This window comes from Chelonia mydas, chromosome 8 (assembly GCF_015237465.2).
Source record: "Chelonia mydas isolate rCheMyd1 chromosome 8, rCheMyd1.pri.v2, whole genome shotgun sequence".
NCBI lineage: Eukaryota > Metazoa > Chordata > Testudines > Cheloniidae > Chelonia > Chelonia mydas.
This window is the reverse complement of record NC_057854.1, coordinates 90,215,112-90,238,304: the sequence shown is the minus strand read 5'-3', so window position 1 is coordinate 90,238,304 and position 23,193 is coordinate 90,215,112. Positions and strand designations below refer to the sequence as shown.

The 23,193-nt window shown below is 43.6% G+C and overlaps 1 protein-coding gene and 1 long non-coding RNA gene across 11 annotated transcripts in view; one reads left to right on the top strand and one right to left on the bottom strand.

The window, feature by feature from the left end:
• NFIA (nuclear factor I A) overlaps nucleotides 1-23,193 on the top strand; it is a 466,574-nt gene that overhangs the window by 126,347 nt on the left and 317,034 nt on the right. For 5 of the 9 annotated variants that reach the window (XM_043552647.1, XM_043552643.1, XM_043552644.1 and 2 more), the window contains exon 1: nucleotides 19,397-19,805. The exons of the other annotated variants lie outside the window; for them this stretch is intronic. In XM_043552647.1, coding sequence (XP_043408582.1) covers nucleotides 19,803-19,805 — 3 coding nt within the window. In that variant the 5' untranslated portion in view covers nucleotides 19,397-19,802. Of the gene's footprint in view, nucleotides 1-19,396; nucleotides 19,806-23,193 lie in introns of those variants that run through there. 9 annotated transcript variants of the gene reach the window in all.
• Nucleotides 1,708-23,174, bottom strand: LOC114019338. Of its 2 annotated transcripts, XR_003564433.3 has the most exons (4): nucleotides 22,239-22,616; nucleotides 11,797-19,368; nucleotides 7,259-7,401; nucleotides 1,708-2,874 (listed from the first exon to the last, which is right to left on the bottom strand). It is a non-coding gene; the product is annotated as an uncharacterized LOC114019338 (long non-coding RNA). The 2 variants fall into 2 exon arrangements; XR_006292610.1 differs by lacking the exons at nucleotides 1,708-2,874; nucleotides 7,259-7,401 and having other exon boundaries at nucleotides 14,286-19,368; nucleotides 22,239-23,174.

The following is a 23,193-nucleotide window of genomic DNA, read 5'->3' as shown; positions in this document are numbered from 1 at the left end:
TGTATTGAAGTGATTTTCACTATATGACTCTTGATCTCAACCCAAATCATCACTATAATGAGTGGAAGACACAGTGTACAGTACATTAGTGGCAGGTGCATACTATCAAGCTTCATTTTAATAAAAGACTTTCATTTTTCCATTTTAAAGTATTCTGCACAAGTGCTGGGAAATTAATTACACGTTTTCAATTTAGCAAAGACCAAAGACGTGTTGTTGCAAAATGTTAAGGAACATCAGTTTTCAGAAAGGGGGCCACTGAATTTATGTTCTTTCCTTCTATACCATAGGGTCAAATTCCGCCTCCAAGTACCAATGCTAATGTCTCATTGAAGTCAGTGGGAAATGTCTGCTCGCATGCTAGTGAACAGAATTTAACCCTCTGTGATTTATTTGTGAAACTCCTAAGAGAGTGGCAAATCTCTCAAAGCTGTGGATCAAGGGAAATAACAGAGCAATTTACATCGAGAGCAAACTGATAGGATGCCTTGAAACCCACCTATGGTGTGATACCTGTGAAACTCCTGACAGTGGTTAGCCAGCTGGTGTGCAGTGACATGTACACAGCAATAGGTAGCAAACTGCCTCGTTGTTACCTTGTGTTTCTCCCCACTCCTGTTTATCTGTCTTTGTCGTATCCACCTGTTGGCTCTCATCTTAAATTTAGATTGTAAGCACTATGGGGAAGGCACCATCTCTTTGTGTATGTCTGGACAGTGCCTAGCTCAATGGCGTCCTGGTCTCCTGGCACAACCACAATACAAATCATAAATATTAATAACAGACCATTATATTGAGTTATGATAATACATGCTATTTCTACATATATGGGGCTCAAAGTACTTCATACTTCATTAACAAATTAATCCCCCCATCACTCCTGGGAGGTAAACTGAGGCACTGAAATGTTAAATGACTTTCTTGAGTACAGAAGAAATCTATAGCAAAGACCAGAATAGAACCCTGGGGGCCCCATAAACAAGGGACTCTTCATATGCAGAAGTACCTTTCTGAATCAGGGCACTGATCCTTAGGCCTGTGCTGATAGTATTACAGTACTATCATTCATCTGTAAATACCAGCCACAAAAAAATTATATAGATGAGGAGGGGAAAATTACATTGGATGGGATGGTTTGACTGTTCAGAGGCAGGGAATGGATTTTCAGAGGAGGGAATTTCCCTGGCTTCTCCCACTACCAATAAGTCACTCCCAACTCTCCACTATACTTTTGCAGATCTTATATTCTAAAGTATAATTCGGACAGTCTCATTGTTTAGTTCCTGCTACCCCAGTTTCAGAAAGTCCTCCTTTTGTGAAAGGTGTTTAGTATCACACATGTGTATAGTTCACAGACATGCTGTGAAATGTGGTCAATCTTCTAGCAAATCAAATCTCGCATGCATTTTTTTTAGTATTGCTTCTCATCTTATGTTCTGGATACTCTTAATTGCTTGGCGCAATGAATAATAATTTAGATCCAAGGAGCGGGAAAAAAGCATCTCAGCAAGGTATGCTTCCAATTACAGCCCCTGAAATTCCCAGCATGAGAATTGTGCTCTCTGTGTCTGTTTGCACAAGTCGGAACTTCATTATTGAATTACATTAAAAGGACGCCCTCTAGTGTCCCATTTTATTACATGGGTAAAAGAAAAGTGGACTTCAGAGCCGATAGGGTTATTTATTATTATTATTTTATTATTATATTAGTTTGGGGTGGGAAAATTTTTCTCCTAAGAGATAAGTCACGCAATGAAGTTGACATGAAATATTTGTACGGAATAGATTTAAAGTGTTCCTTCAGATCAGAATGTCTGAGATTTTGCATGAAAAGATTTTTTCTACGGGGCTGAGGGAAATGATCCCAGAAGACCTAACAAAAATATTACACAAATCTGTGCACACACACGAAGGTGCAGAACTTGCCTCTTCTAGAAAATCAGTGTTGACGGATCTGTGGTTCATTTTACCATTAGTCAGAGATTATTATATAATATATAAACACTTTTCTCATATATAACAATGTATATACTGTTATATGAGAAATATAAAAATGTTTATAGAACTATAAGCATATTTCCCACATTCATGCATGTGCCATGATATCCATCTGGAAAATAACTGGAAATGTTTTTTCCAAGTGGAGCCAAATACTCACTCAGCCACAGTGCCCACTGATGAAACGAAACAGGTGATAAATATAAAGTAATGGAAAATTAACATTCAGAAATGTGCAATATGTTTGATCCCCAGAACAAAACAGATTAACAATGAAAATCCAGACAGGGAGCTTGGTCCTGCAACTTTTACTCTCACACAAGTAGCCCCATTGACTTCCGTGGAGCTACTCAGATAATTAAGGACTGTTAAGGTGAGCAAGTGTAGCAGGATATGACCCATAGGTTAAGATTTGCTGGACTAAATGCTCACCGGATTTAAACTGACATGTGAAGTCAATGGTGCTACACCAATTTATACCATCTGAAGATCTATCTCCCTAGATCAGTATGTCCTCTAACATCCAAACCACCCACTTACCCTTCATTTTATTAATAATTTATTTCTTCTTTACAAATATTGTTATTTTCTGCAAGAAAAAGCATCTCTTCCTTTAAATAAACATAAACCAGTCTTGGGAAAGACTGAAGCGTTGATTGAAGGTCACTGGAATTTTTCTGGTCATTACAAATCCATTGCGAACAGAGCAGCCATTGAAAAGTGACACTGATGAATGAGGAGGGCTGCTGGTTTCCTTGGAAAAGTTGGGTTGCTAGTAGTGAGAAATGTGTCATTCATTTTCTCAGGAGAATGTTACTTTTTTCCCCTCCCTCCCCCTCATCTCCAAATCCTTTTGAATCGTGTAAATATCCATGTCTGCAAAAGTTAAGATGAATTCCAACAGGATCATTCCCCTTTCCAACAGACAAGTAATTAGAATAATTAAAATTGGGCTCTAGCAACATATTATCAACACACCAAAGCTTAAGGAAGCAGTGGTAAATGTGTGGAAAAGATGCTGCATCTACATATTGGACTAGAGAACTTCATCTTGGTTGTATTCTGTTGGCTTATAGTTGTCCTTTTATTTTCGAGAGTGGAGAGTTGTCTTCTTTCCTTACATGCATTACATAAACCCATGCAATGACCTTCCCTTATTTTATTCTAAATCCACACTCACATACCCCAGTACTCTAAGATTGTAAGACAATAGTCAAAAAAACTGCCTTAGCACTATTGCGAACTGTAATGTTTAAAGCCATTAATGTAGAATACTGCAGTATTCTCCTAAGGGTTTATATTATATTTAGCTAAAACTAAACTGTGTCTAAAACTATGACTACAGGGCAAAATGACTGTGTCCTGCCAGACATCCTAGAACACTTATTCTCAAGGACTGGTGCATGTATCACTACAGTTACTTCGCGCTTTTGCCATTGATTCTGATTAAGCATTCCCCACCACAGTCTCCTCCCTACTTTAATGATAAATTCTGGGCCCACACTCTGGGCTGATCCCCTGTGCTCCCCTGCTGCCTGCCTCTCAATTACCTTTGCATGCTGAAACCTACAGCAGATCTTAGGCTACTCTAAATCCCAGCCTCAGATTATCTGGTGCACTCAGGGATTTGGAGCAGCAGCAGGGCCGGATTTAGGGGCAGGCCGACCACCTGGGGTGCCAGCAATGGGGGGCGCCAGGCTCAGGGTGCCGTAAGGTATACAAAAGTTTAACAGATGGAAGCGGGCACTGAAGATGCTCCTCGCCTGCGTTGCCATTTGGTTTAGGGCCAGCTCGGAGCAGCAGAATACCTTTTGGAGCAACCCAGGCTTCATGGTGGGTTAGATTAGCTCCACTGAAGGGCCTGAGACTACAGGCCTTTCTGATTCAGATAATCCCACTGAAGGCAGTGGGATTATTTGTATGAGGGTGGATTCATATGAGTAAGTTTTTCAGGACTGGGCCTTTAGAGGGTCATAGAGGTGGGAATAGGAAGAGATTTCTTGCTGCAGCAAAAGGGAGGGCAAGAAAGTTGCTGAAACAGCCAGAAGTCTATGAGTATGTCTACACTACCCACTGGATCGGCAGGCAGCGATCAATCCAACAGGGTGCAATTTATCGCATCTAGAATCGACCCCCGAGCACTCTCCCGTTGACTCCTGTACTCCATCGCCGCAAGAGGCGCAGGTGAAGTCAACAGGGGAGCAGCAGCAGTCGATTCACTGTAGTGAAGACACCACGGTGAGTAGGTCTAAGTACGTCAACTTCAGCTATGTTATTCACGTAGCTGAAGTTGCGTAACTTAGATCGATTCCCCTTCCCCTCTCCCCCCACTGTAGACCAGGGTTTAGTCTGCTAAACTGGTACAGGGGGCTACAATTTTTAGGAATCACCAAGGAGTGTTTTGTACACCAAATACTGCCCACCACTGTACAGATTATGCAGATCTACTCCAATGTAAGGGCTACATTTTCAAAAGTGTCTCAAGCCAGTCTTTAATTTTGACTGACAGTCCCTCTAGGTGCATACATAGGTTGCAAGTTCTTTGGGGCAGAAACCATCTCTTTGTGTTTGTAAAGTGTGTAGCACAATGGGGTCTTGGTCCATGATTAGGGTGCCTAGATGCTACAGTAATACAAATAATGATGATGAGATCATTAATTGATAAATGGGCATTGTTATCTGTATCCGTAGTTGCATGTGTAAATTTCTCATTTGCATGGGTCACTGATAACGCACACAGATCTATGCGCACAAATTAAGCTCAGAATTGTACACAAAATAAGAGGTTTTGTTCAGACAATCTGAAGTATTTGTCATTAAATTGCACTTCTGTAAGATTACAACAATGCCAGGGAATATATGGAGGTACAAATACATTATAATGCATATTTGTGTGGTTGTCCAAATGCTGAAGAAATAAATGGTAATACTTTGAAGGACTGGAGCATTGTATAATCATATTTTCATTCCATATATATGCCATACATAAAAGTTTGGTTTCCTTAAAGCAGAGGAGATGTAACAGGTGTGCTTTATTGCCACCTGGGTGTGAAGATCATAAAGAATCAGTTGAATAAAGATACCTGACCTAGAATCAGTGCCTTGGTTATAATTTGATCAAACCCTTCATTGTTGAGCGTAGCAACTGCAATCACAACGCTCAGACCCCAAGCTCCCCTGAGGCTGCTGTTTCTAAATTCACCACTAGGGGGTGATGAAACTGGGACTTTAGGAACAGTGGCTTTGGGGACAGGGATGTTGGCTGGTTTCAGCTATGGCTGGGGTTGGGTTACAAATCACTTGCAAGTTTGTGGTGATTTTTCTTCTGGATCCTCTCTTTCCACCACTTTATTCTGTTGGGCCGTTCCCTTGTTACCATGCAAAGAGGGACTTGCTTACATACTGGAGCCAAAATACACATTCATCAGTCCGCAAAGTACCAGGTAGTGTTACATAGACATTTTGCCTCTTGGCCCTGGCCCTTCCCCTATGCAATGTTTATTTGAATGAAACAGAAGCCTGATAGGCTTGGTTCCTTGGGATCAAACATATTTTTCCACTTGGCGTTTGTATATGCAGGTGAAAATCTTTAAGATTACGCTGCAGTGGAGTTACGGGGGGGGGGAGGTGTTCCGTGGAAACACGTTGTGAGGAAGAGCCACAGCGGCAGCACGTCCCATGTGTGGAGGCATTAGGCCTTAAGAAAGGAGCTTTGCAGACTGTGTGATACCCCGGGATTGCCTCTAGGTGGCGCGCTGACCGTCTCACTCCATGTCAAGGGATGACTCAGGGGAGCAGAGTCAAATGCACGCAAGCCAGCTACTCAGAGTAATACAGAAATCCTTAGTTACCGCTCTTGATTTTTGGAAATAGAAAAAGCCCAGCCTTTGGGGTCTCCGGCTGGTCGGGGGGGGGGTTGTTTGTTTTTTTACGAAAGGAAGAAAGTTTTAACTTCAAGCCATATTAACTGAAGTCACCCCCTGGTTGCTGCAGACACAAGCTAACTAGTTTCCACGGGACTCCCCCAGGCAGCTTCCCCGTGAGGGGCTGGGGAGAGGGGCCTGTGGTATTGCCCAGACGAAGTAAACAGCGTGTGGGGCCTGGCAATAATCTTTACCACTTTTCTTTTGCGGACTGAGGGTGAGGGGGCACCGAGACCTAAGAAAAGGGAGAGAGGGGATCAGCTCCACGCGGGGGGGGGGAAGGAGGCCGATGAATGGAGAGTGTGGGATGCCTGCGTCTCCCCTGGCTCCTGTGGCCGCCTTAGCCGGTCCAGCCCCCAGGCACCTCCCCAGTACCGAAAAGAAATCTGCAGCCCCCGAACTCTTCTCCGCTGGCTCACGCCCCGTGAAAGCCGGCGGCCAGCGGGAGTTTTACCGGGTCGCTCCTCCCCGCTCGGAACGGAGCCGTTCTCACCCTGCGTCGGAAGGCCCTTTGCGAGCCGCGGCGCCCCTTGCTGCGGCAAGCCGGTGGCCGGCATCCCCTCTGCAGACCAGTCCAGCCGAGGGGGGCTGCCAGGCTCGGCGCACAGACCGCTCGCCGCCAGCGCCGGGGACCCGCAGCGCTGGTGTTCCCGCGTGCCGGGCCGGGGGCGCGCAGCTGACGGCCCTGTCCCGCGATTGTCTTTGTGTGGGAAAGAGCCCGGCAAAGGTGCAACCCGGTTCACGCTGAGCGCCAGGGCCGGGCCTCCAGCGTGTCGGTCGATTGAAAGCAACGCGGATTGTGGCCACTACCGTAAATGGGAGCTCGACCGGGCCTTTCAGTTACACTGCTTAAAGAATTAATCCCCACAACGTTGTTACCTTATATTAGCAAAATATCCTTGTCATCAAAAGCTATTTATCTGTCAGTCTCCCCAATGTGTATCATTATTTTATGGTTTTAATTACATGATGTAGGTTGAATATATTTTGCACGTGGTATTTAAACCATTAAAGGCACCGTTATTAAAAGTACTGGGCTAAACTCTGCCTAAAGGGGGCTGAACTCTGCCAAACCTTGTAAGAACACGTTAAAAATATTAGAACAGTGAACACCAGCTGTCTTTTAACTCACTGTTAACTTTTTCAAGAAAGCCAGTGGCAGGGCGCTTCAACTTTGTTTTGTTCTGCGGCCTAATGGAAGTCTGGGGGCTAAGGGGCTCAACCTTAGTTCTTTCCTATGATCCCACTTTTTAAATCGAATTAGACAGTAATGTATGAAACCCATTTGTATGTAAGTCCTCCTGTATCATTTGAGTCATTACATGCAAATTACAGACCTCATGTTGCTGTCTACTCCGGTAAAACTTCCTTTGACTTCTCTGCAGTTTGGCCTCAGGATCAGACCCTGTGCATTGCGATAAGCAGTCAGTATGCAGCAGTTTCCCAGTCCCTCAGGAGTGGTGCTGGGTAATAGTTTGCACTTTAAAAAAAAAGCACCCTAGGTTAGTTTCATTGCACCAGCCAAAAGACAGGGAGTGACTCTCTCATAATAGACCTGCTGTCGGATATTGTGAGTATTTTGTGCCAAAATATAGAAGGCGAACTTTTAACATTCACAAACCGTGTGTATAGTTGCAAGTCACTCTGGCCTGGAACTAATGATCCATAAACACACACATTTCATACTAGTAAAAATAGCTAGTAACTCTGTGGCCTAGCAATGAAATCAAAGTGTGTCTCAATATTTCCTAGAAAGGATTTGTGACCAAGAACTAACAGGCCACTGTAAAACAGAAAGGACCTTTGAATAAAATCACCTAAACTGAAATGATTGGTTGTGGCTTTTCAGAGAACAGTTTGTCACATGTGGTAAACTGCAGATAGGGATGAACTAGGATTGATTCAATATCACCAGGGACAGGGGCAGAGGCCCAATCCTGCACTAATGCTAGGCAAAGGAAGTGTATGGAGGAGGTCTCTAATCTCTGCAAAGGCAGCGGGGCCTGATCCTGCCTTCAATGAGGTCAGGGGGCGTTGTAGGAGCTGGCCCCGAAGCTGTGTAGATTGAATAACTTGTTATGAATAAATCTGCTTGACATTTTTTGTCCTGACCCGTAAGGCAAAGCAATGGCCAGCGTAGGTGGGGGGTCGGTGCTGGGCGCCCCGGAGGTGCGTCTGCCCCGTGCCAGGCTTGCCCAGGGCTTCTCTCTCCTGGAGAGGGGGCTGTGCGGAAGGGACGGGGCTGAAGACCCTGGATGTGATGATCGCCGCGGCGCTGTTAATGGGCTGAAGTTCCAACCCGCCCATAAAGATAAGAGACGCCATAAAGTTACTAATCGGAGCCTCGAGCAGTGAAATGATAATTGCTCATAAAGTCCTCCTTTGGCCCAAGGGTACAAGTGACTTCAGCGTCTCTGTACGACTCCAAATAAACGGGTTGGGGCTTTTTATGCTTAAATTATTGACATGAAACAGACCGGGGGGGGGGGACACTGAGAGCCATTCAGATCTGGCCAGCCTCAAGCCAGGGTGAACTGGAGTCTCTTGTGGTGGCTCTGCCCGCCCCGCCCCCCCTTCACTGGAGCACACCCAGGACTGGGGGGACAGAGGCCGGTTCTGCTGCCCTTGCTCGGGAGCTGAGTGCCCTGCAGGATCCAGGCCGTGTCTCGTGTGTGCCTTGCAACACCGAAACTCCCGAAAGTTTCATTCTCCTGCGCTTGGGTGAATCAGGCGCCCCCAGCCCCCAGCCATTGTCATCAGCGCTCTGGTCTGGCGCAGCTGGAACCTGACCCGCCCCTTGCTGCTCGGCTTGGCCGGCTGGCTCCTTGCAGCCGGGGCCAGTGACTGGCCGGCTTTGCTGGACGTGATAACGGGTCCAGATCTTCAGTCCTGCCCCCTCCCTCCTGTTTTCAGGGCGGACTCTTCCCGGGCCCCATCCTGCTCTCCCCGAAGGCTTTAATGGCAGCAGGATCGGGCCCTGGCGGGGCTAGAGATGCCTGTTGGACTCAGGGTAGATCTCGCTCCAGGGCGTGCCAGGAGTGCAACCTCCCGGCTGCGGGAGAAGCGCCCTGGGCTGGAGGGCGCTGTTTAAAAGGCCCCGCAGTCCTTGCCGCAGTGCGGGGGGTCTGACTCCTAGAGGGTTTACATTGGAAACCCCCCGGACGCTGGTTATGACCCACGAGCGCGCGGCAAAGGGCTTTGCCCTCCAACTCGGGCTGCTCAGCTAGCCTGGGTTTTTCCGGGCAGCAGGAGCTGAGCCTGGTTTCTAGTGGGAATTGGAAATGGTCCCTGGGTTTTTGTAGGAGGCTAGTCTGGATATAGGACGTCCTAGGAGAGATTATTCTTAGGGGAAGTGTCAGCTTTGCCTCCCACAAGAGCACCAGGAGCAGGAGCCAGGCAATGGGCCGTCCTCCTCTGTGTTCACTCTTGCTTGTCTGCGCTCCTGGGGGAGAGCAAAATGCCTCTTAAACCCACCCTGGGCACCTCAGCGCTCCTGTGGGCGGACAAGCTCGCCTAAGCCCGCCTGCCAAGTTTGCCTTACTGTGTTGGTTTTATTATTTTAAGTTCTCCGAGGTGCCTTGTGTCGTGAGCCAGGTAAGTCAGTGGAGAGAACAGGTTCTAGCTCTAGGCCTCATCACCCTCACCTTCAACCAAAATCAAAAGCCAAATGGTGAAACCCTCTCTTCTCGGTGGGTTGGGCTGGGGGCAGAGATTTCTTTTATGACCCTGCTTCCCCCACTCTGAGTCGTCTGCTGACTTCGAGTGAACTCCGACTCCTGTTAATCTTCCCCCCCCCCCCCCGCACTCCTTTAAGGGGGGGAGAGCATACATGATTTTTTCCTCAGTAGCATTGATATATATTCGCTCACCTCCTTTCTAACTGACTTACATTACTTGTAGCCTCACACCCTCTACAAAACAGCCCCGGCTTAGATTTGTGCTAATGACAGGGATGCTGTGATGTGGTTTAATTTCAATAGTGCTTGCAGCAGTTGAAAATTTCCTGCAGTCTTGGTGGGACTTTTTTTTTTTGGCATGGTTGAAAACTTGATCTTCACCTTCAGTTGTATATTGCTAAAGGGTCTAGTGGCTGAAGGGTACTAACCCTGCCAGCTGAGGCTCACTAACCTGAGGGACTTCAGCACCAGCCTTGCCAACTGTAGTGTGAAATACCTACATCCTGGAGAGAGAGGTATTTCTACAAAGAAAAAAACCAGAGCTTTATTGCATACACTGTTGTAAATACTGGACTAGTACTGTCGCTTTCTTTTACCTTCTTCATTTTATTTTTAACTCTACATTTTCTCTGTGAGGTGGTACCATTTTCCCAGCTGAAGGCCGGAGGTAACAGTTTACATAGAGGTTTAATATTACAGCGACGAAATGTCTGTAGTCTTTAGAGCCATGGTGTGATAGGACACAATGCCAACTTTTGCTTAGTGTACCAAGTTTGGAGCCTAGTAAGTTTTTTAAATGATAAATTAGGTTTAAAGCTATGTTAACATTTTTTAACTTTTAAGGAGTGAAACTAAATCTGAAGATTTGATTTGTGATGGGGCACTTGTTCCCTCTTGTCTCTCACTAACAAGCTTTGAATAGGAGAAAATGTTTGCATCCCACTACTCCATACAGTGTGCTAGTCCCTTTGGGTGTTTATATATAAACCCCCATTTTAACATAGGTATTTGTTATACCTATATCAGTTGTGTGTAGACATTAGAAAGTAGAATGTGTGTGTGTGGTTATCTTATCATACAGGGAGTTTCAAAAGTGTCTTTGTGACTTAGGAAAACAAGTATCATTGACTTTCAATTAAACCTGTGGTTCTAAAGCCACTTTTGAAACTCCCACCCATAACGTGTGTGTATATTTCTAACTTCGATCGACATAAGAGAACAAAATGGCACTCCGTTCACCTCACTAATCCACCGCTATGGGCCACAATAGTAAGAATGGACCTAGTAGACCTTGGAAGGAAATACTACGATTTATTGGGTCTCTACGGCTGATAGCAATGCTACAAACACTTTTCAGCATGTCTTTCGCTACCATTAAAATGCATCTAGAATTAACATGCAAACTGCATTAGCTGGGCTAAATGCCTAACTTGAACATGTGAAAACATTCTGCGTTCAGGCTTCCGCTCGCTCCGGAGGTAACTCACCAGCCCTACCGCGGTAGGAGTGGAGCCCCTGTGCCGTGTTCCGTTTCACACCGGCCTCAGATCACTGTGATACCTCGTCACCAGAGGGCGGGTGACACGACGGAAGCGCGGATTACAAATGTCCTTGCTTTTATCGATTCTAACTCCCCGTCTCGACGTTACCTGAAGGGCTTTGTGTTAATTGCAGGGATTTACAGCCAGTTAATAAACCAAGAATAGTAACATACATAATATAAATGCTGTGCAGAACCACACTGGCAGGTTTCAGAGTAGCAGCCGTGTGAGTCTGTATTGGCAAAAAGAAAAGGAGGACTTGTGGCACCTTACAGACTAACCAATTTATTTGAGCATAAGCTTTCGTGAGCTACAGCTCACTTCATCGGATGCAGGCTTTGCAGAAAGACTCAACAGCTCTTACTAGAGGCACCTAGCTCTGGTTGTTTTTTTTTTTTTTAATGCATCTATTAAGGCAGACTAAAAATATATAAATTTGACAAGTATCCGTCTCTACTGTAGAATTGGTTGGGAGCCATAATATATATATTTAGTGTGTGTGTCCTGAAAGACACTATAGATATAGATATATACATATACGTCTTTCAGGAGCCCTCTAGCGCATTTTGATCACAACCCAAGACCCTTTAAAGAAAGTTTAGCAATTCATTCTTGGCATACGAGATTATAAAGCAGGCTGCCTTTCGCCTCTCTTACGTGCAGATGCCTCCCTGGTCTCTCTTCCCCACCAGGCGTTCTCCAAAGAAACCTCAACGGCAGCGTGTCCGGCGTGTGGATATTTTGAAAGCCACGTTTCGTCGGAACTCAGTCCTAGTGCGTGTCTTTTGGAAACGGTGTGAGAGCGAGCAAAGGAGAGCGTGTTTTGCTTCCCAGTGACCAGATTCCCATGGAGTCTGCGTTAACGTCAGTTTCACCCTCTCCTACGTGCTTGTCTCACCGTCTAGTTTTGTTCAGACTTTATTTTCTTCCACGCTGCATTACAGGGCGTTTGTCCATGCTAGGGGGGAAAGAGCCTTTTTTTTTTTTTTTTTTTGTCTTTTACTTCCCACTTCCCTCTATTCAACAATCCGGATTTTTCTTTCTTTCTTTCTTTCTCTCTCTCTCGCTGTGTTTGGCTCAGATCTGGCCACAAATATCTTATCTCTGTGTGTGTGTGTGTCAGTGAGTGATGTAAAGTGGCATAATTGAGAGCTGGGGCTGGAGCAGTGAATGATTCGCTGTGATAAATCAGCTTGGCTGTCTTCAGTACTGTACTTCCATTATTCATCTCAATGCGTGTTGGTTTATACGATGGACGTAGACTGCGGCAAAAAAAAAAAAAAAATCACAACACCACCACGATGCAGCTGCTAACCTCTGCATCAACAGCAGCAGCGGCTGGTGGAGGACGGGGCACAGCACGGATTGATTATTCCCCCCCCCCCCCCCCAGCAAGCTCAGTGCGGCGCAGCAATTCGAAATGAATTGACTGTAGAACAACCACTGGATGAATGTGGATTCGGCTCTACCTCCGGCTCGTTTTGTTTGTTTTGGGGGGTTTCTCATGACCTTTTATTCGCCCCCCCCCTTCCTTTTTCTGTACCTTAAATGAAAATGGCTACCACTGACTTCATGAATAATTGGGAAGGCAGACTTGGCAGGTTATGAGACTATGAATTTTTTTTAAACACCATTTATTCCCCCCTCCCCTTCTCCACCGATTCATGAGAGTACAAGAGAGGGGGAAGCGGCGGGGGTGTGTGTGTGTGTGTGAGAGAGAGAGACATATACAACGCTTGTTTTTTTCGTAGTGATCATTTTTATTCTGGCTCTTTGTGCCTTTACTCGGAGGAGTTAAAACCATCCCTGCCGCGAAATCAATTGTCGAATAAAAATTGTGATGTGTACAGTGTCTAGCACCACGGTCAATGTCAGTTGTATGCTGTTGTTATTTCCAGCGATGCAGATGCTAGGGCGGCTACTGCAGTCCGAGGGTTTACCTCCCGTATGTGCAAATAAAAGCCAACGGTTCTGGGTACTTACTTTTCTTAAGATTGAGGACTGACTAGCTAATAAAAGAAGTATACGATTTGTCTGGGGCGGTGGAACGGGGTAACAATGACTCATGTTCCGTTTTGTATTGATTGTGTCTGAATATTAAAGTGACATATACAAGGATTCTGGAAGATATAGGTCCTGGTGTATACGGGACAAACAAGAAAGTGGGGAAAAAAATCTCGAAAAATACCTTCCATTCATAAAAATGTCAGAGTGTTTATACATACCTCTATTTCTGTCTCTGACTAAACAGCTAATATGGTATTGCCAGCTTCAAATGATAATTGCAATGTCGGCAGAGACCTAATAATACAGTAGCACATATAATTTTAAACCACACCTCACTGTTTACTGTGATATAACTTTCCCAAAGTTTATTTGTGGCATTAGGAGAGTTTAAGTGCAGAACAAATTGCAAAGGAGCAGCTCTGTTTCGATACTAGAGTTTCTACAGTTAGGGACAATCCAAATCTGAAGAGGATTAAAAAAATACATCTGTAGGGAAATGCTTATTTCCTGCCAAGGGGGGTGGGGAATCTGCAGGCAGAGCTTTTCCATGTTCTAAATGGAAAATTATACTATATTTGATTTATGCAAACTGGGTAAACTGAAATTCTAACAATACACCTGTTTCATAAGATGTGAACAGAGCTTTAGAAAAAGCTACATTTAAAAAAAAAAAGTTCACTGCATTTACACAGAATAACTGCATCCCCTGTTGTGATGTGTGTTTGTATACAGGAGTACAAACAGAACCAAAAACAAATGAACAAAACCAGGATTCATTTGTCACTTTATAATCACATTTCAGTGTGTTTGTATTGCATCTCATTGCTAATAGTGTTAGCACTGCAATTGTCCCAACTTGATATGGAAGTTAACACCGCTTTATGATGAATAGAAGAAATTCTCTCCTTTTCTAGTGCTATTTCAGCCTGTTTCCAGAAGGTAAGTACATCATGGATTACAACAGCTCTACAACCACAAACTTACTTTTTTCAGAAGAAATCTTATATTCAGCAAAATAAAGCAACATGTGCAGAAAGATCCTACCTTACCCCATGTTGCCCATAACTAGGGATCTAGATTGCCAATACTCATAATGCAGCAGGTCTCAGAATTACAGTAATGAAGACTTGAAAAATGTCCTGATGCTGAAGCTAATGCATTTATTAGCTGTTATACAAAACCTTTCCACTTTCTGAACAGCGAAGCAGGAGGCAAAACAAACAAACAAACAAAAAAACCCGCTAGTTAAACTTGATCATATAGTTTACTTGTTTAGAAAACCTGGAAAATGCTTCAGCTGGAGCACATGCTGACAGAAGCCCTAGCTCCTATACACACAAAAAGCAGCAAGTAAACATTTCAATTTAATAATCAAAGCTGAAGATCAGTATTAACATTTTAATCACAAGCGCTTCCTTGGTTAAAATGTTTTAAAATAAAAAGTGAAACTCTATACATAGAAAAGTTTCTGTCTTCCCTAGAGTGAATTCTACAACTTGCATATAATATTTTCACATTTAGGGGAGATTTAATTTGGGCTTGAAGGAGTACATAACAGAGAAAAATACAGAATAATATTGACAAAACTTTTGTGCTCTTAGATTTTTAAGTTCTCTTTACATCTTAGGAAAATGATCAGCTTTCCACTGACACACATTCTTACCCCTTATTTGGACACTTACCTCATATGATGGATTACACTATTTTGATAAATAAAGGCCTCATACATTCTCTAGTTCTTGGAGTGATTTGCAGACAGACATCATTCAACATACACAGTACCAGAAACAATAATACTGAAAGGTCAGATGTTAGCATGCCGAGATTCTTCATGCCCAATCACTGTCCCCCATGCACAAAGTTAGGAGAGATTTTGCCTGAAAAGTAGGGTGCTCGTATTTTACAGACTTATTTGTAATAAAGAAAAATACAAGGAACAAACATAGTACTTAAACAGATCACTAATTATTGCAGTTTGAGAAATATCATCTGACTCGTCTTAATTTTAAACTTTGTTGCTCACAAAGAAAAAAAGTTCAACATTGGACAATAGAGGAAAGCATTCTACGTGTGGTATCAAAAAAAGTTGTGAGGAGTCTTTCATTATACTCCCCATTTTCTCTAAGTCATAACTTTTCTATAAAGTATACTGCAGTTGCTGAGTGTTAATCTTATTCCACTACATTCAATTAACATCTTCTAAACCATATTTTCACCTCAGCTATTAAATGTCAGATTCAGTATGTAGTAAGTGAACACAAGACAAATCACTTTATTCATAGATTCATAGATACTACTATTCAATGGGCTGTTTTCATGTGGTAGCAAAATAGTAACAAAAGTAAACAAACTGATTAAGTTTGGGAAGTATATTGTCATGGACACAAAAATGTGCATGTATAAAAATATATAGTAGGTATCTCATAACAGTATTTTCATAATTTGACTGATCCTACACTCCTTACTCGAGCAAAATGACTACTGAAGAGTGCAGGATTAGGTCCAAAATTATGAGACCTATTATTTATGCTGAACTTGATTTGGAAAGAAAGCTGTATCAGAACTGGAGACTGTAATCACTCAGTACCACTGCAGAGTCATTTACTGCCCTTGAGAAAGATGTCTGTCGGTTTTAGATAAAGAGGAGAAAATGGAATAATACAGTGTGTCTGAATAAAAAAAGTTTCTGTATGTTACTTTACATGTAATGTTTGTGGCCTAGTAGTTTAACAAGCAGGATGATGGTTTGCACCATACCGGGGCAGGGACTGTCTTTTTAGTACATATATGAACAATGCCTAAGACGTGGTTCTGATCTCTGACTAGGTGCTACTGCAATACAAATAAAATAGTAATAATAATAACAATTGTCTGTCAGTAATACATCTTTAACTTGTTAAATCAAAACCATTTTCACTATGAACTTTGTAGGTTGTAGGTTTCAAAACAAATCCTGTTTTCAAAGTACTATTTAAACTGAAACACTATTTATTAAATTGTAAACACTACAATCAAATAAGGAAAGAAAATGATTATTCTGGATCTCTGTCTCTGATTGCTGTTTTCTTCCTTTCATTAGTTTGAACCCATCTAATTGTAAGTTGCTATTTCTGTATAACTTGCAATACATAAAAGTATAAACTCATCTGGAAAAATCTGCAGAATTTTTCAGTGATCAGCTAGAACCAGGAGCAAAATGGACTTTCCCCACCAATATGCTGGAGAACAAAGATTGGATTAGTGAAAATGTAAACTGGAAAGTTTTAGCATGGCTGGAGGGACTAATGGTTAGAACACTAGCCTAGGACTTCAGTAGACCTGTGTTCAATTCCCTCCTCTACCACAGACTTCTTGTATGACTTTGGACAAGTCACTTGACTTCAGTGGGATGCAGAAGCCTAAAATAACTTTGAGGATCTTAGTTTTAGTTTCCCATCTATAAAATGGAGATAATAGCACTTCTCCACCTTCCAGGGGTGTGGTGAGGATGAATACATTAAAGATTATGCAGTACTAGGATGATGGCGCTATGTATGTATCCAAGGCAATTAGAAAGCTGCATATGTGAAAATTTATTATTCACAGGAATTAAGTAATTTTAAATTAGTATTTTGGCATCAGATTTCCATCAAACCTATGTATGCATTCATTTAATCTAAAACAGTTGAGCTTGTCAGTTTACTGTCTCTGCAGGCTTCTCCTGCTGTTTAAGGGTTATATACCACTTCCATAAGAAATTTTTATAATTTATATTATAAAAATCCCCAAATTGGGGATCAGGGCCTATGATGCCCAAATGAGCTCACAGACTGTGATCTTATTTTCAGCTTCTTCTAAAACAACAGAAATGAACACACCAAGAAAGTATCATAGTAGATGGGTATTGTCAGCCTTTTTTGAAGTATCTTTTGTGCTACAAATGATAGAACTGGGGGAAAGGGTAATGCCAACCCAGTCAATATCTAACAGCTTCCCTCCACCACACACAATATTTTTATTGGAATAAGAAATGCCTCATGGTACACATCAAATTATGGGCTGTAGAGTAAGTGCTGAGGATTTAGCTCTACAGAGTACATGTAAGTCTCTAAGGAACTGATCTTAACCCAATTGGAGGCTTTCTATTGACTTCAGTGGGCTTGCATATAGGCCCCAAAGTCCTGACTCTGAGAGGAGCTGTGCGCCCTCAGTTCCCATTGACTTCGGTGTGAGTTGGAGTCAGTAGTGTCCAGGGCTTCTCAGATGGTGGTCAGCACCTAGGAAGGTTGGGGGTCCAGGGCAGTTGAGTATGCTCAGAACCTTGAAGAAGGTAGTCAGCACATTGGAGGATCAGGCCTCTAATGATCACAATACTAATTTAAAATTACTTAAATACTTAATTAGTTTTATGTTAATATTGCCATGCTGTATAAAAACCTAATTGTTTTCTGTCTAAATTCCCCCTTATGTGACCCACCTCCTTTCCAAAAACTCAACATGTTCTACCTCCAACGTCATTATCGCACACCTGCCCATCTACAGACGTTCCAACAATCCTGGTTTTGGGAGGGACAGTCTCGCTTTGCCCCAATCCCAGTCGAAGCAGAACATTCAGGGCCACCAGGGAGGGAACAGTTCCCCCCCCCAGTTTCAAAGAGCCACAAAGCAAGTTGCAGCCTGGTCAGCCTGGTGTATGGAGTCAAAGCAAGGGCTTGGCCCATGCTCCCTTCATCTCCTTCAGGGCAGACAGGCCAAACCTGAGTGGCACTGCTTCCTTCTTTAGCCACTTGAAATGTATTGAGAGTATTCTTTGATAACTCTTGATAACATAGCAGACAATCCTTTGTCATGTTTCTTTTAACAATGCTCTCAAGCGGCCATGGGTAAAACATAGATGGTTTAATTTAATCTGCAGACAATATTTCATCATTTGAAGATTTGCTAATAGGAACCATCTGAAAAAAGCCCCTCACTAAATAAGAGAAGTTTATGCTAACCAGTAGCTACCATCTTTATTCACCAACTTTAGTTAACATTATAGTCTGTATTCACAAAAAGAAAAGGAGTAATAGTGGCACCTTAGAGACTAACCAATTTATTTGAGCATAAACTTTCATGAGCTACAGCTCACTTCATCGATCTTTAAAGCTCTAATCTCATCCACTTAATAGTATTAAATATTTTGGGGTAACCATGATACCCCAGCAGTCCTTATTCAGCTAAAGGGCCACACTGTACTATTAAAATAATTATAAAGTTCCAGAAATTATCAACTGTTTGGTTTTTTTTTTTTTTTTTTGTGGATGTTGCAACGTCAAGAGATCTCAAGCTTCCAATACATGATGCAATGCTTTTGCTGTCTGCTGTTAATTACACAAGCCTCTTCATCGTCAAGGATAGTTGGGGGTTAGGCTAGATGACCGTTGCAATCCCTTTTAACCTTGTGGTTCTACGATTCAAAGCTACACACAACTGACTGGTAGCTTTCTATTTCTCATGCCCTCTTTGGAGATTTTTTTAAAATTAAGTTTAGCAGATTGTATTTTAGGAGTTGTAGATATCAGGGTTATCCTGCAAACGTGTCCAAAGCTAGTTAACAGACACAACGACTTGCAAGGGTGACACCAGGCCTATTTTTGGGGTGCTGCAGAAGTTGAATACTTTACAGCCAGGAATTCGATGGCTGCTATTACCATTATCCACGACTGTAATGATAACCCACCCCCACCTTCAGATTTCCCAACAGTTCGGAGGACAGGCACAGTTCGAATTAGAATCCTTTTGTTTGGTTGCATTTGATTTCTGAACTCAGCAGTTTTAATGCATTTAAGAGGAACTTTACCCCACCCAGTGCAAATGGCTCTGCCGACCTCCCGGCCAGTCTCCTTGAACTAAAGTAACTTGCAAAGAGCGGTAGGGTTTGTTTGCTTTTAAAGGGAGAGGATCCGCTGCGAGGCGGACACCCGCACTACAGCACGCAGCAAACCATCTCCTTAGACCCCATCCCAATGTCCGCCTGCAGAAAGGACTTGCACTGCGTACGGATATACCCCGCTCCTCTTCCTCCCGCCTGCCGCTGCTGCTGCTGGGCTGGGGCCTACTGTACGCGGACCCTCTGTCCCGGGCGCGGCTGCAGCTCGAGCTGGATCCTGGAGCTCGCGTTGATGGGAAATCCAGGAGCTGCCATTGGCCAAGGGTGGGCCCCGTGCGTGCATCACCCTCCTCCTTGTGCGTCCGTGGTTCCTATGCAAATTGGAGTGAATGCGGAAATAAACACGGGGAGGGGCGGGGGGAGAGAGAGAGAGAGACTGCCGAATCGATCGCAACTTCTGCAAAGTCTAACACAATCCAAAGCCCACAAGGCAAAGCCAGGGGGAGAGACAGACTCTGAGAACCCAGCCAGCCCGGCTTGGATGGCTTTCAAAAAAGAGGAGAGAGAGAGAGAGTGAGATTGCATTGCAAATCCTTCTGATTTGGGAGTAAAGTTTTTTTTTTTTTAAAAAGAACGAAACCTAACCAGCAGCCTGCAGTTGGCTACAGCTTTTTATTATCTTCCGGGTTTTCAACGGTTCCAAGTTTATTTTAGATATTTAAAAAAAAAATTGAAAAAAGTGTCAACCAATGAAGCCAATCGTCTCAGCCTTGTAAAGTTTCTCACGTACTCTTTATACATTGCAATGGTACGTGGTGCATCTTAAACTTTCTATTTCCATATTTTTATAAACAAAGATACTGTACGTAACGCGATACTTAATAGCTATGATGTTGCCGATACATTCATTGTAAATGATTTGCTACCAAAAATAATGTGTAGCTGAATGTATTTCTGTGTTCTGTGTGCAGGAGATAGCAGCTGTGTGTGGTTGGGTTTTGTTTTGTGTGTGTATATATGCACTAGAGTTTCCTTCTTTTTTTCTCCCAGGGATTTCAGAAAACCGCTGAGCTTGACAGATTTTTTTCCCCCCTCCTAGCGCTTGCTCGGTTCCAAAAAGAAAAAAAAAATGTACGTGCTCGGGTCTGTAAAAAGACGTCTGGCATCGGCAGCCAACCCAGCACAAAAGGAAGTGTCTAGACTTCGCGTGTAATTGACACACGCCTTCTCTAATCAATGTTGCAAAGCTCCATGATGGACCAGAGCGCTGCCCAATGAGAGAGCGGCTTGGCTGTTGCAACGTTCGAAATACCCCAAACGGGCGGGAAGCTGAGAGTGCGTTGGCCTCCTCCCCCCTCAAAGTTCTTGGAGCTCAGCAGGGGCCAGTGTAGTTTCAAGCTGTCAAACCTGCTGCAAACTTCCGGATTTAGCAAAGCGCACACACACACACACACACACACAAAAGTGTTTCTGCTAGTGTAGCAAAATGCTGAGTTAGGGTGGTTTTAAAACAAATTGTATGTGCTTTGCTTTGCCTTTTGCACGTTCAAATAGATGAAAGGAATGCCAGGGTGATTAGACCACCCCTCCCCCTTCCCGTTGACATTTTTGTGAAAGAAAAAGCTGTCAGTATGTCTCATGGGAAGTCGAGAAGGGCCCCCCTCAGCTGCGTTGTGTGTTACTTTGTCGCTCTATGTGTGTACAATGGATATTAGATGATTACACTAGAATGTTTAGCTGGCCGCAGATGTCTTTGCACATTAACTGTTAAACGGGGCCAAAATTTAGAAGATTTAGAAAGTGCTTTGGAAGACAAGCCGTGCGCCTTCCCCTCGCGTGTTAATCCTTTGTATGGTTGTTTATGGTTTTCTTAACCCATTAGTTACTGAATGGTGAGCAGTGTGTATTGAGGTGAAGGGGGTCTGTTTTGGATTTGTTCAGAGGCGACTGGCAGATGTTTTATAAAGTTGGGGGGGGGTGCGCGCGTGGGTGGCTGTGGAGTGGGGGGAGACGGAGCTAAAGCTGCCATCAGGAATGTAAGTAACCCGGCACTGATGAATCTGTACGTTTCTTCCTGTTACTAGTCTTCCCTGTGCGGAAGGTGCTAGTGTAGCAGGAGATCAGTAACACACTAACTTGGAGTCGGGCCCGTAGTCCCCTGGATATAAGTCCCTGACACAAGTCCAGTGGAAACCTATTCCAACAGCTTGTCTTGGAGACAGTAGCTGGCAGGCACTGATTTAAAATATCCGTCTCATCTTTCCCTTGAGCGGTGTAGGTACTTTGAAATTTAACTAGAAATAGGATGCGTTCTTTTAGCTCTTTGGAAATAGCTCCCTAGGAGTTGACCCCTAAGTCTTCCCGTGTGCTACTTAAGGCAGATTTTGGAGTCACAAAATTCACACCTTGCACTTAGTTGTGTGCAGACTGTCTTTCAAGGGTCCGTGATCTTGACCTTAATAGCCAGTGTTTTATTCCCAGAAAGCGGCTTGTAGTAACCAAAGTGCAACAAAGCTGGAAAGAAAAAACAAAACAAAACCCAACCTCCCCCTCAAGGGAACTGGCAAAGAAATTGTTGCTTTAACAAGTAAAGAAAGCGTATAAAGGAGGGGGAAGAGGGCGAGTGTGGAGGCTCAGTATTAGCCGAGTTCTGACTTCAGTGCGCATTGGGCGCCCAAGTCTAAATCATAGTAATACGGTCTCACTATTAAGTACCTCCGAAATAAAAGAGAGTTCAGATGTACGTATAAGTGAACTCTTATTGACGGAATTTATATATCTAAGAGGATTTCACTAACGCTGGCAAAGTAAAGTTTCTGCAAATAAAACACTGTAAATGCAATGCCGGGCAAAGTGCCAGAAAGAATATGGATAGCAGGGATCATGGCAGAAGTCTCTCTCTCTCTCTTTAAAAGACGCCCCATCGCAAGGCACCCTGTAGCACTTTCAAAAGAAATGATCGAAGTCCCCATGTCCAGTGTCTCCTTCCTAACAGCCGATCTCCAGGTTTGCTTTAGTGCCTCGCTTATTTTGTTATGATCAAGGAATTTGCTTTAATTATGCTTCCCCGCCCCAACCCCTGCGCGTCTTTTAATAGCTTTATATACCATCCGACGGTGATTTCTCTTGGAAACCTCCTCCCCTTGCTTTGTTTGAATGTTCCCGTTGGAACTTTCACTGGGCCAAAGGAGGTTCTGAGCCAGTTGGGACCAGCGCTGCGCAAAGCTCCCCCCTCTCCTACCTTTTCTGTAGGCTCAGGATCCTAGAGTTTAAGCGTGCACAATGCGTGCTGGAGTCGAGAACGCGGATGTGAAGGGGTTTGGTGCTGAACTTGGATGCAGCCTCTGCCTAGAGGGCGCAAACAATCGTCCCACGTCCAAAAGTCTTACGAAGGGCGCCAAAAGTTACTTAAGATAATATTGCTAACCACAAAAAGCTGGAAATCGTGGAGCGAGGCTGCCTCCTGCACCGACAGGACTGCTAGGGGCCCGATCCCGCATTCCTCGCGCACCTAGGATACTGGTGGAGTTCATTAAACCGGAGTTCATGGAACTCCACGCTCGCTTGTATTTGGGTCGGACAGGGAATACAGGATCGGGCCCCAGCATGGAAACTAACCCCCACTTTATTCTTAAAGCTGTTTTTTATAAATAGATCTTACTGTGTATCACTAAAAAGTATCCTCGCTTTTGCCGCCGGGCTCTAAATAGAGGCCAATGTAAACATAGCAACAAAAGAAAGTTGTAATAAGGAATAAAAGAGGGGGTTGTTTTTGTTGTTTTAAAAAGGCATGCTTTGGTCAATATCTGCTCTCTGTGCCTCAGGCACATGTCTTGCTGTCAGCCAGAAACTTCTATCGAGGAAACTTGCAGAGCAATGAAGTGATATATAGCAGCAAATATTTAGCTGAAAGTGTTTCTTGTCATTATTTGACTAACAGATCCAGACCACTTTTTTTTTTTATCAAAGGAAAGCACTGAGTGAAAACAGCTCATTTTTCAGTTAGTCCAGGACATCTCCAGTTAAAGACAGGCTTGTAGAGAACTTCCATCAAATATCACCCTGGTAAATACCAACCACCTCTTTTCAGTCAGCGAATGTAGTGACGTACTAGCGAGGGAACAGACATGAAAAAGTCTCCAGCTGGAGAGAGAGCATTTTTGTTACTTTTCTTACACCAGGTTTTCTGACAGAGC